Here is a 13,367-nt window from a genome sequence, read left to right on the forward strand (position 1 = left end):
GTGTGTCGGTGGGGGGATGGGCGGTGGGGGGAATTAAGGGTTGGCATCATGTCAGGGTAGCGTGTCAGAGCGCTCATCTTTTTTCTGCTCAATCTTCCTCTATCCGCCTACCCCCCCCCCCCTACCTCTCTTCCCCACACACACACACACACTTTTAGATAAGGGTAGTGTAATGAAAATGCATTCCTAAAAAAGCCAGTTGTGTGGGTCAGTACCTTCAGTACCTTCGAGGGGCCCCCAGAAAGTAAGCGTGTGTGTTTATTTTTACAACTACGGGGAGAAAAACTTTTGGGGGGGAGGGGTGCAGGAGAAGGGAGGGGTCGCTTATGCACACTTCTTTGTGGTGTTGCACAGCTGTAGTAGAATACCGAAGAGGAGGGGGAGGGTGGATGAGGGGGGTTACTAAAGATTGCCTAAAGATTGCCTTATGTTGGAATGGCCTGTTAATTCCCTGTGTGCTGACTTTTTGGGGTAGGAGGCCCCTCTTTCCCTCCGTCTCCTCACTGTCACTGTGTTCCGACTATGCTACTTGTGACAATCACAGTCCGTGTGTGTGCGTGCATTGCTGTGGAATCCCTCTGGATCAATGGCGACGTGAGGTGAGGAACTCTGTACAGAGAGAAGGGTGGGGGTTAAAGGAAAAATTGCGATTTGGGGTAAAGGGGGATGATGTTGTTCTTTTCTCAAATTGTCTCCTCCCTCTCTCGCTTTCCCTCTCGCACCGTCTCTTTCTTTCTTTTCGATTCCCTTAGCTGCTGCTGCATTGGCTGGCAAAGTGCCCAAAGCTGTGAGTCTGTCATGGAGTGCGCGTGTGCAGGAGGGAGGGGGGAGCTGGGGGGAAAGGGAGGCGTGGCAGAGGGGGAGCGCAGGGGTGTTCGTTTTAGGCAGAAGGATAAGGGGGAGAGGGTTGTTGGGTAGAAATAGTCTGGTTTGTGTAGCAGCTGACTGAAACAGTCATTATATTATGTAAAGGCAGACGGGGCACTGGGGGGGGCAAGACTGACGTGCACCACAGTAGCCACTCTGATTGGCTCGGGCCAGTGCCATTGTTGGCCATGCACGTGCTTGTGCTTTCTTTTTTCCCTTCTTCTTCCTCTGTCTCTTATTAGAGGTGGGTGGCTTGGCATGGAGGTTGCAAGGGTGTTTATTTATTTTTTTACGCGAAATGGAGACTGTGATTCGCATCATGCCTTTGAGGCATCCAAAATGAAACGAGGCGAATGTGCACTTGCATTTCCCCGACACTCCCTGAGTCCCTATTATTGAGGAGGGGATAGTAGGTTATCATTAAAGATTCCACTTTTTTTTTAAGGAACAGCTTCAGATCTGGAGATGATAATATTGAGATGTAACAGAATGACAGGCTGAATGGATTTAATGGTGCCAGACAGAAGAATAAGATAATGCTATAGATGAGGGGGAATGATAGAACGATACCACAAGGAATAATCCGCTATCAGGGAAGTGATAAAGTGATTAAAAGGGGCCAATTAAATCTCTATTTGAATTCCAATTGAGGAGGCTCTCGCTACATGACATTTTTGTAGAGTTAGATGTTGGGCCCTTGGGATTAATTAGTGATGGTTCCTGTACAATGCTGCAAGTGAACTACTATTGCTGATGGCTCAGTCTTACAAAGGTCAGTTCAAAGCAGGTGTTTGCGTACTGTGGCCCTTTGAGGGACAAATAAATCTAACGCGATTCAGTGTTGAAGTTGAGAACATTTTGGACTCTAACTTGTAGAAAAGAGTCTCTGCGCTCTTCGAACAATGCACATTTCAGTAGTTTAATGTGCCAAGCTTTTGGTTTTACAAAGACCTTTGTCCGAGTATCTGATTGTCTCTAATAGTTTAAAACAGAACGGGACTGTTTTGAGAGGCCAGATAAAGACTTTCCCTTGAGGCGCTTGACCTCTACATTGCCCTTCACTTGGCGAATGTGGTCTGAGAGTTGTGTGGTCTGAGAGTTGTGTGTTCAGGAGCTCAGATCCTTTTTGTAACACAGTTTGATGTCTGACTCCATGTTTGTAGGGAAACGTGATTTGGAAACAGCCCCATGCATAGATGAGACACTCATCTATGCTTTGGAAGGTTATTTGTGATAAAGTTGTTCTATTTTGGCAGTTGGGATCCATTTGTCTTTGAGACCATTAATATTTGGACATTACTAGTGGTGGAGTCTTTCTTCAGTTTCAAGTTTTGTGAGACTCATTTGAACCCGGATTGAAACCTTGGTGCTAAAGCAATAGGCTATAAACCAAATACTTCACAAGAAAGTAGACCGTTGTAATGCATTCTGAGGACCAAGGATTCATTCGAACACAGTCACCAGTCTTTGGTGGAAGTCTGCTCGCTGTTGACTTTTGGTCAGAGGTCCTTTGGTGTATCTGGAGACTGTGTTTTTCTTACCGTACCTCGTCAAACGCCTCCATCTCTGTGAGGTCAGATGCGAATCAGACCCCATCAGTCAACATGGCTGAACACAGAGCAGTTAGTCTAGCAGCCTCCGTGCCTGTCACCAAGGGGAATAAGGTCAGAGCGTCAGTGGTAACACTGTACCATAATAATGCTACTGTATAACTTACAGGCCCTGACGCTTCCCCTGTGGAAAGGTATTACTTTTCATTTACATAACAGAACTGGAAGGGTAACAGTTACGACACACATGGACTCCTGTTGTGATGGGGAAGCACCTGCATTGACGGAGCACCTGCATTGTGTGAGTACAGACGAAGCATCATCCATGGTGCTACTACTACAGCACTGTTTGACTGTTGGTGCAGTGCACTCATATATGCATCACTGAAGGCCTCCCCGGTTATTAAGAATGAGCTTGGCAAACCGCGCACATTGTCTGAATACGAATCTAGATCGTTTCTTAATTGGGATGGTTTTTCATCAGATGCTGTCTATCTGCAATGGAAATCCATACAGATATGCTGCCATGGAAAACCTAGATTTTTGTTGTTGTAGAAAATCCGGGAAATACCTGAAGATTATAACATAGCCAGCCATACATCTATAGATGTAAATGTACTCAGCAGGTTGTCACCAACATCTTGTGTTTATACTAGCCTTTGATGTGCAGGTGTTTATTTTATGTATGTCTTTTGCTGCTTTTTAGCGTTTTATCGAATGTTGTATTTTGACTAAAATCTTGTGTTTTGTCTACTTGTAGACAGTGGATAGGTTTTAGGAAATTAATTTCTGAATTGTGTGCTTATTGTTCTTTTTACCTCAAAGTCCTCTCTATGCAGAGCAAGATTTCTAGGAACCAATGCAGACGTCAGAGCACTCACTGTGCAGTGCAACACCTGATAGTAATGCACTTAATCTCAGGCTTGCTATCTATGCTGACTGGAATACAAATGTATTGGGTAGATAGGGAGTTGCCAGCAGACAAAAGCCGACGCACACTGTCTAGTGCATCTGTCCTCGGGCCATCCATAGCCCACCCAAGCGAGCTTAACCTAGTGTGACTAGCACGCACACACATGATCATTTAGATCACTTGTACGTGACATGGTCAAACCCGAGCAGACTCTGTATGTATGCACACAATTTAACTCTGGGGCACTTGAACGCGTATGACCTCATGCTCTTATGTTCTCCACCCACATTGAACATCCACTATCTAGTATGATCTGGATTGAAACTGGCCTCTGAGAAATGTTTCTTCCTATGTGGATATTATAGGACATTTCTTTGGAATCTAGATTTTACAGCTGTATTGTAACTGTGCAGACCGTGGGCTCCTTTCGCGTGATTTATAAAGATGAATGTGCAAAACGTAAAATCTGATATTGTTGCTTTATTCAGTGAACGTGCAATTACTGTGTCTGTGTTTTGAGGCTTTTTGCACTTCCAGCTTGCATTCCTGACGCAGGCTTTTGATTGGACCAAATGCTCAGTCAGCCTACTTATAGCAACCAGTCACATGACAAAGCCGTGTTTGTGAGAGGTCATTGGTTGCCACCCAACCAAAGTCTTCCTCACTGGTGTGATCCACATAATAGGGAAAGGGAAAGGGGGATACTTAGTCAGTTGTACAACTGAATGCCTAGAACTGAAATGTGTCTTCCGCATTTATCCCAACCCCTCTGAATCAGAGAGGTGCGGTGGGGCTACCTTAATCGACATCCACGTCTTCGGCACCCGGGGAACAGCAGGTTAACTGCCTTGCTCAGGGACAGAATGACAGATTTTTACCATGTCAGCTCGTGGATTCAATCCAGCAACCTTTCGGTTACTGGCCCAAACCCCATGCAATGGAATTCATCAAGCATCCCCTAAAGCAGGGTTCCCAAACTAGCAGCACGTGGGCTGAATTTGGCTCACAGGTGATTTTATTTGGGCCCCCAAGTTTTCTGAGCAAAAACATTTTATTTGTTATTGTTGGACCTAAAAGACTCTTAAAAACACCAGCAAATCTGCTCCATGTGATTTTAATTTTAGGAATCTGCCACAAAGTATTCCCACGCATAATAAAGAGAGATGTGATTGTATACAAATCTAAGCAAGGTTGGAAATTATGTTTTAGTCAAATATTCTATCTGTTTGGCTTCTTGCGGCCAATTTGCAGTCTACAAATTATTTGTAATTATTTTCTGACCCCCTGACCATCCCCTCAATAAAGAATCAGCCCGTTGATGATCCCTGCCCTAAAGAGATGTCTTGAACAACAATGTAGGTAACTTTAAAATGCCAGATCAATGTTTAACACACTTTCGTTGTATTTGTGTGTTCCTTCTCATGCATTCATTTGGTGAATAGGAACTTGTTTTAATATGACGACATGAATAACCGTCATCCACTTATTAACATAATTGTCACTTAAGTCACAGGTCAATGCACCTGGATGTCATCTCGTGATGTTGTGAAATAAGAATACCCCCATTCACTCAAGGTGAAAGAGTTCACTTTCAGACTCACAGATTCACCGAAGAGGATGAGAACTCTGTAGGCTTTCAGATATATAAAAATGTTTAAAATCCCTCCGTTGAAAGACTCAAACATGTTGACTTCAAGGGGTGAATATTAGTGCTATCAAGCGGTGAATATGACTGGTATCATCTAAATGTAATGCTTGTGTAATTAGTTAATTCGATGCTGTCAGGGAGTTGCCTGATTTGAGTAGTTAGTCAGTGGGCGGTCAGGAAACTAGCAATCCCACACTCTCAATTTTACACGCACGCACGCACACGGAAAGAACAACTAAGCCTCTATTTTCACTATAAAATACATAGCTGCAGGATGAGACTGTTCGTTTTGATGTGTTATCTTCACATAGGCTCACTCTCAACCATGGTTCATAAGTATCTGTGAAATGCTTTAAAAAATCTGGTTGAATTTATTTAAATTGCATTGAATTGAACATCACGTTCCTCCCTCCCTTCCTTAGTTTCCAGGATGGAGCGGATGTCTGAGGAGGCTCTGAGGCTGAACCTGCTCAAGCGGGGCCTGGAGACGTCCGAGGAGCGTGAAGAAGCCCTGGCCAAGCGCCTCAAGATGGAGGGCCACGAGGCTATGGAGCGCCTCAAGATGCTGGCCTTGCTCAAGCGCAAGGACCTGGCCGCGTTGGAAGGGGCGGCGGCGGTGGCTGCCGGGTCCCTGGACGGCAGCAAAGGGGGGCCGGGAGGGAGCCACCACCACCACCACCACCAGAGTATGCTGGCAGGCGCGGCGGCGGCCTATGAGGAGAAGATGAACGGGAGGCTGGGGGGCCACGGAGGCCCCAGTAAGAATGGCAAGGAGAACATGGTGGACGAACCAGTGGACTTCAGCGCCAGAAGAGGGTAAGAATCATGATTAAAATGGATGTAGGACAGGTAATTCGTGGGCAATTGCGGATTGAAGTTAGTTGTTCAGAAGATGTGGACTTAGGAAGTGTATTTAGTTGGCATGTAAGGCCGATTTTAAAAAAATTATGTTTTTAATTAAATAAAAAAAGAACACGTACAATGCATATTGTTGTAACCTGTTTAGTATTGTGTTACTCGGTGTAGTTCTATGTAGTGGAGGCAATGCAGTGTAGCTCCATGTAGTGCTAAACAGAGTACACCATTCATCCTCTGTTAGTCATCATTCGTCACTGATCCCGCTCTCTCCCACCTCCAGCGACTTGGACCGTGAGCGACACACTCCGTCCCCGGACGTGATCATCCTGTCAGACAACGAGGCATCCAGTCCCAGAGGAACGCCCCATCCCGGAGAGAGGCTGCACCAGGCCAACCTGGAGATCTTCAAGGTACGTTGTCACCACTTAGCCTTTGTGGTCTAGCGGTTAGAGCCGCTGACCCCGGCACTCAAGTAGACCAGAGTCTGTGTGGGTTCAAATCTGACCCACTGCCCTTCATACTCACACTCCTCCAACCTTTCCTGTCAGTCCTGTCAGCCCTTCACTGTCCTATCCATAAACGTGTGGGTGTGTAACGTGTGTGTGTTCTAGGGGAAGAATGGCGAGGAGCGACAGAAGATGATCAAGGCTCTGAGGGAAGAGCTGCGTCTGGAGGAGGCCCGTCTGGTGCTGCTCAAGAAGCTTCGGCAGAGCCAGATCCAGAAGGAGAACGTTGTGCAGAAGGTCAGTATCAGCGTTGACACCAATTCCATATTTCATTTTCAATTCAGAAAGTAGATTGAAATATCGTTATAGAAAATGTCAAATGAGACCCAGCACCCGAGTATGTGACAATATACTGGTGTTTGAATTCCTTAGCCAACTACCTCACTTTACATTGAATAATCAACAGGTAACAAAAATCAAAAAGGGCATCAAATATTCTAATGGCTACTGTGTCTCACAAAATACAGGCTAATGCCACTCTTGGTTGAATGTATAGCCACCTAAACAGCCTGATACTAGTACAGCCTCTACTCATGATGTGAATGGGCCTCGCAGGTAGCAGTGTTACCGAAGGCCCCTATTTGAGGTAGTAGTGAAACTCTGCTGACACACAGACTAAACATCTCAATGTCAGAGCAGGAGTAAACATAGCATAGATCTGTTATAGGGTATCAGTGACGTTATTGTGTGCGGTTTGTGTCTCTGTTTGAAAGAGAGTGTGTGTGACCTTGTGTGTGTGTGTGTCATATTCTTCTGCCAGACCTGACCTTAATATTTATATGTTGTATCATAACTTGTAATATATTGCAGCAATTTATTTATCATCTTTATAATGTTCTCTATTGTATTTTATTGTTTTTATTTAATTCAAACTATTCTATTCCAACCAATCCAGGTACCTGTGGTACAGAACAGCCCCTCTTCGGTGCAGCCGTCCCCCATCCACAGTTCACAGGGCATGGGAAAGCTGCCGGTGCGCCCTGGCATGCACACCCCGGAGCCCCAGAACCTCCGCACTGCACAGGTGTGTGTGTCTTTGTTTATTGCAGTGGTTTTGGCAGTGGCCTGACTGGAACACAACCTGCACCCCTGGTCTGAGTCAAACCTGCTATCCACAGCTCCAAAAGCATTATTGCTCCTTCAGTTGGAACGTCTTGTAATGCATTACATACCAACGCTGGTTGATATATATATGTAAGGTTGATATCTTACATATATGGAAGACAGTGCTTTGAGCCATGATCCCTTGAATTGGACTGGGTTGGTCAGGTCAGCTGTTTATGTAAGCAGTTCACATTGACTGTCTAAACTGTGAAGATAAGGCCACGTAAGTATCTATTGCCCTCTAGTGACAACAAACGGTACAACATATACCCATTACATTCGTGGCTGACTGGCTCCCTGTATTTCAATTGCACACTCAGTGTAGCAAGTGTGGATTCCTGGTCAATTCATGTGTGGAATTAATTCAAATGTATCCACATTTTAATTGTTACCCTCTCATGGTTCTCCCCATTTTTTTAACCCTCTTCTCTATCACTTTCTCACCTTTTCTGTCTCTCTTCATCCATCCCTGCTGGACATCCCTTCTCTTGATTTCCTCTAACCTTTCCTCTCCTCCCTCCTCAGGGTCACACAGTCATCAGGTCGGGGGCCAACGCCTCCCTGCCCCCGATGATGATGTCACAGAGGGTCATCGCCCTCAACCCGTCCCATCTGCAGGGCCAGAGAATGCCCTCCAAGTCTGGCATGAGCCGCTCCAGCACGGGCAGCATGAGCAACATCAGCTACCAGCAGGTATGGTGCCACAACCCTCTGCTCTCCACGTTTCAGCGAACTCCGGTTGCATTCCGACTCTCTACCCTTCACCCATGAGTATCCACTCAGTCACTCCCCCTCCTAAATTTAAAAGCATTGGATCAGTGCAAGCATGGCTGGAGGAAGTTTCCACCATATTCCTTATACCACTACATTCATTGAGCATGTGTAAAAGTAATAAAGACCACACATTCTGTGTGAATAATAGCAATTACTTCAACTTGTCTTTTTCTGTTGTGTGTTGAACGCACCACAGGCCACTAGCCAGCAGGTGACGGCGTCCCAGCGTTCGGGCTCCTCTGCAATCTACATGAACTTGGCTCACATGCAGGCGGCGGCGGCTGGTGGCGTGGCCGGTGTGGGGATGGGCAGCAGCGGAATGGGCGCTGTTAGCCCTTCCACCATGTCGAGCGGCACAGGTGGCGGCGGCAGCTCCGGCGTGAGCTCCCTGGCGGACCAGGCCAGCAGCCAGGCGGCAGCCAAGCTGGCCTTGCGCAAACAGCTGGAGAAGACTCTGCTGGAGATCCCGCCGCCCAAGCCACCAGCCCCACTCCTGCACTTCCTGCCGTCGGCGGCCAACAGCGAGTTCATCTACATGGTGGGCCTGGAGGAGGTGGTGCAGAGCGTCATCGACAGCCAGGGTGAGCCACTGGACAGGCACCGCTCCAAATCTCACTGCATCCCAAATAACTACTCATTATATGATCAAGATTATTGATTCTGCGCATGAATGTGCTTAAAGTAACTGTCCAGTGAAAATCAAACTTTTAATATTCTGTTCATTTATACCCAAATAATGATGTTAACACATCCTATACTCATATTTGTGGCAAAAGAATAAATTGATGGGAAAAAAACACTTAAACCCCAACTCAAACTTGTATCTCAAATAGACTGTTTAAAAGATGCTTGCTTTTTCCTCATAGAGGATGAGCTGGTTAATCACCGGTCTACTCGCATGCATATTTGTAATGACCGTTATACGCCCACACCATTCTGTTTTTGGGGTGTCCACGCCATCCAAACACATAAAAGCTGCTTTTAACATACTTAGTTAAACAAATTTGGAAGGAAACTATTTTGCTCATATTGTAATTAATTATAGGTAATATTTCATAGAAATCTGGAAACACTGGACAGTAACTTTAAACTGACCCCCTCAGTTCATTTAAGAACCAAAACCTGTAATAACTGCCTCTTTCCTGCCTCTCATCAGGTAAGCTGCGGGGGGCGCTGTCACGCATGGAGCCCTTCTTCTGCGCCCAGTGCAGGATCGACTTCACCCCACACTGGAAGCAGGAGAAAGGCGGGCGTATCCTCTGCGAGCAGTGCATGACGTCCAATCAGAAGAAGGCCCTGAAGGCGGAGCACACCAATAGGCTGAAGAACGCATTCGTCAAGGCCCTGCAGCAGGAGCAGGTCAGCTGTTTAATAAAGCATGGATTAAAGAGATCCACAACAGGCTTTACAGCAGGGATAAGTCAAATATACTAGTATGCAGGAATGTTACAAACTACGTGTGTTTTAACGATAAGTACGTTTTGTGGCTGACCTCCTTTTGACAGCTGTGAGAGGGTGTGACCTTATTATGTTCTAGTACCCTGAGCTGTCGGAGTGAACCAATTGACTTTTTCCACTTGACCACTGACATGCTCTGACTGATGAAAGCAGTAGTGTGTGCTCTGACTGTTTTACAGTAGTGTGTGCGGCTGTCCTTTTGTACTTGAATTTCTTGTTTGTTTCTCTCCCTGTCCCAACCTTTTCTTCCCATCTGTTGTTCATTGTCTCAACCCTTATCTCTCTCTCTCGCTCTCCTCATGTTTAACAGGAGATTGAGCAAAGGCTCCAGCAGCAGGCGGCCCTCTCCCCCAGCACGGCTCCGACTGTTCCCAACGTCGGCAAGGCCGAGACCATGATCCGACATCACGCCCTGCGTCAGGTAACGGGCCTACACTAAGAAACCTTAAAGTGACTAACCTTAATTTGTTGGCTGTTGTCAGACCTCAAAAGTTGTCCATTTTTTAAATATTGAAATGAGTCCTTGGTCCACCCCAATCTGTTGAGTAGATCCAGCTATATGCTTCAATCAACCATCTATAGGCCCCATTTAAATCTGGGGTGAGTCTGTAGTTTGCAGCGTTTGTAGACTGTACTCTGGCACAGTATCATATTATGTTTTAAATCATTATGTTACCAAAACCATTTTGGTTGGACCGACATATCTGGAGGTCACTGATTTCCTCCACCTCTCTCTCACCCTCTGCTCCCTCAGGCTCCCCAGCCTCAGGCCTCCATGCAGCGGGGTCTCTCCAGCTCGGCGAGGGGCGTCCTCTCCAACTTCGCCCAGGCCTCCCAGCTCTCCGTGGCCAGCGGCCTGCTGGGGATGACGGGGAAGCAGCGCTGCGGAGGAGGAGGTGGTGGCGGGACTAGTGGCGGTGGTGGCAGCAGTCGGATCCAGCATGATGGCCGTCGCCAGATCTACAACATCCCCGGTGGGTTTTTGAGAACCCCTTATGGTAACACTTCACTTAGGCCTAAAAGCCTGCAGATATAATGCTATTACATGTTAGAAGTCTGGTCCCTTGTGTGTATACAATACATTCGGAAAGTATTCAGACCCCTTGACTTTTTCCAAGTTTTGTTACATTACAGCCTTATTCTAAAATTAATTTTAAAAATGTGTCTGTCAATCTACACACAATACCCCATAATGACAGGTTTTTAGACATTTTTGCTAATTTATATAAAACAAAAGAATATATCACATTTTAAATAAGTATTCAGACCCTTTACTCAGTACTTTGTTGAAGCATCTTTGGCAGAGATTACAGCCTCCAGTCTTCTTGAATTTTAATGCTACAAGCTTGGCACGCCTTTTTTGGAGAGTTTCTCCCGTTCTTCTCTGCAGATCATCTTAAGCTCTGTCAGGTTGGATGGGGAGCGTCGCTGCACAGCTATTTTCAGGTCTCTCCAGGGGAGAGATCGGGTTCAAGTCCGGGCTCTGGCTGGACCACTCAAGGACATTCCGAGACTTGTCCTGAAGTCACTCCTGCATTGTCTTGGCTGTGCTTAGGGTCGTTGTCCTGTTGGAAGGTGAACCTTCGCCCCCTCTGAGGTCCTGAGCGCTCTGGAGCAGGTTTTCATCAAGGATCTCTCTGTACTTTGCTCAGTTCATTTCCCTCGATCCTGACTAATCTCCCAGTCCCTGCCACTGAAAAACATCCATACAGCATGATGCTGCCACCACCATGCTTTACCGTAGGGATGGTGCCAGGTTTCCTCCAGACGTGACGCTTGGCATTCAGGCCAAAGAGTTCAATCTTGCTTTCGTCAGACCAGAGAATCTTGTTTCTCATGGTCAGAGTCCTTTAGGTTCTCCAAGCGGGCTGTCATGTGCCTTTTACTGAGGAGTGACTTCCGTTGTCCTTCTGGAAGGTTATCTCATCACCACAGAAGAGCTCTGGAGCTTTGTCAGTGACCACTGGGTTCTTGGTCATCACACTGACCAAGGCCCTTCTCCCCGATTGCTCAGTTTGGCAGGGAGGCCAGCTCTAGGAACAGTCTTGGTGGTTACAAACTTCTTCCATTTAAGAATGATGTAGGCCACTGTCTTCTTGGGGACCTTCAATGCTGCAGAACTGTTTTGGTACCCTTCCTCAGATCTGCGCCTCGACACATTCCTGTCTCGGAGCTCTACGGACAATTCCTTTGACCTCATGGCTTGGTTTTTGCTCTGACGTCAACTGTGGGACCTTATATAGACAGGTGTGTGCCTTTCCAAATCATGTCCAATGCATTGAATTTACCACAGATGGACTCCAAGTTGTAGAAACATCTCAAGGATGATAAATGGAAACAGGATGCACCTGAGCTCAATTTCGAGTCTCCTAGCAAATGGTCTGAATTTCGCTTTGTCATTATGGGGTATTGTGTGTAGATTAATGAGGAAATGTTTTTATTTAATCCATCCATTTTAAAATAAGACTAACATAAAACATTTTGGGAAAAAGTCGAATGGTGTGTATATAATTAGTCCCGTGTGGCTTGGTGCAAATGTCAGAGTTGTGGGTTTGATTCCCACGGGGGACCAGTATGAAAAAGTACGAAAATGTTTGCACTCACTTCTGTAAGTCTCTCTGGATAAGAGCGTCTGCTAAATGATTAAAATGTAATAAGCATGTGTGAGCCTTTATAACATGTTATTATAACAAGTTATGTTTCTTAATGTAGCAAATTTGAAACATTTTAAACTGCTTCCAAATGGCTTTTTAATTTAGTCACGATCATGATGAGATAATTATGATAATATCGTGGAAATATGTGCTTATGACAAGTCTTAATGTATTATAACAGCATTATAATGCATTTTACCTGAAGGTGTTTCCTAAATGGTTAGCATTCAAGGAAAGAGTAAGAGTGAGACACGATGGGCTTTACACATTTTTACAAAGATAGCCATACAGAGAGCATACATAAAAAAAGTATTATTGCAATAAAAATTGTCATACCTATCATTGTCTAACAAACATCTAGTCTCAGGTCAGGTGGACAGCAGGGTTGGGGTTAATTAAACAATTTATATTCTATATAATTAAATTCCCTCTCCCTGTAAATTTGATTTCATTCAATTAAAATTCCAGGTCAGTCTTTGAATTCAGAGGGAATTCAAACCCTCTCAATTCCAATGTTAGGTTATTCAAAAAACAATAATTCCACAAATTCCAATTAAATTCCCTCAGGCTGATCATGTCACTGTTCAGACAGCCTAGCTATACTGGACATATAGAAAGTTGAAATAAATTGTAAACAAGTCATGCAGTACATTTTTTGTATTAAGTGCATTAACTGTGAAATGTACAAATATATTAAATTTATTTCCAAATATTTGTTTTACAATTTCAATTGAATTAACATGTATACAGTCAAGTTCCATAATTTGAAGATTATTGTAATTTAATTCAACGTAAATTAATTGAAGTTTACATTGGCGTTTCAAATTAAATTGGAATTGACCCGATCCCTGGTGGACAAAACAGACACAGCAGACTCTGGAACATTTTGTTAATTTTTAAATGTTTTATTATTAAATGTGTTCCTCTTTCTCTCTCTCTCTTTCCTCTGTGTTTCTTCCTGTCCTTTTAACTTCCCTTTCCTTGTTCATTCTCTCAACCTCTTGTTTGAACTCTCTCGGTCTCTTTCTCTCCTTC

General features: G+C 45.0%; 1 protein-coding gene across 2 annotated transcripts in view; it reads left to right on the forward strand.

Annotated features, from left to right (window-relative positions):
* Window positions 1–13,367, forward strand: part of LOC111954996 (transcriptional repressor p66-beta-like) — a 46,215-nt gene that overhangs the window by 25,344 nt on the left and 7,504 nt on the right. The window contains exons 2-10 of one of the 2 annotated variants that reach the window (XM_023974998.2): window positions 5,401–5,794; window positions 6,117–6,246; window positions 6,448–6,579; window positions 7,238–7,366; window positions 7,972–8,139; window positions 8,417–8,801; window positions 9,377–9,579; window positions 9,989–10,099; window positions 10,433–10,652. In XM_023974998.2, the coding sequence (XP_023830766.1) occupies window positions 5,409–5,794; window positions 6,117–6,246; window positions 6,448–6,579; window positions 7,238–7,366; window positions 7,972–8,139; window positions 8,417–8,801; window positions 9,377–9,579; window positions 9,989–10,099; window positions 10,433–10,652 (1,864 nt within the window). In that variant the 5' untranslated portion in view covers window positions 5,401–5,408. Of the gene's footprint in view, window positions 1–5,400; window positions 5,795–6,116; window positions 6,247–6,447; window positions 6,580–7,237; window positions 7,367–7,971; window positions 8,140–8,416; window positions 8,802–9,376; window positions 9,580–9,988; window positions 10,100–10,432; window positions 10,677–13,367 lie in introns of both variants that reach the window. The other variant, XM_023974997.2, reaches the window with a different exon arrangement.

This window comes from Salvelinus sp. IW2-2015, linkage group LG30 (genome assembly GCF_002910315.2).
Source record: "Salvelinus sp. IW2-2015 linkage group LG30, ASM291031v2, whole genome shotgun sequence".
Lineage (NCBI taxonomy): Eukaryota > Metazoa > Chordata > Actinopteri > Salmoniformes > Salmonidae > Salvelinus > Salvelinus sp. IW2-2015.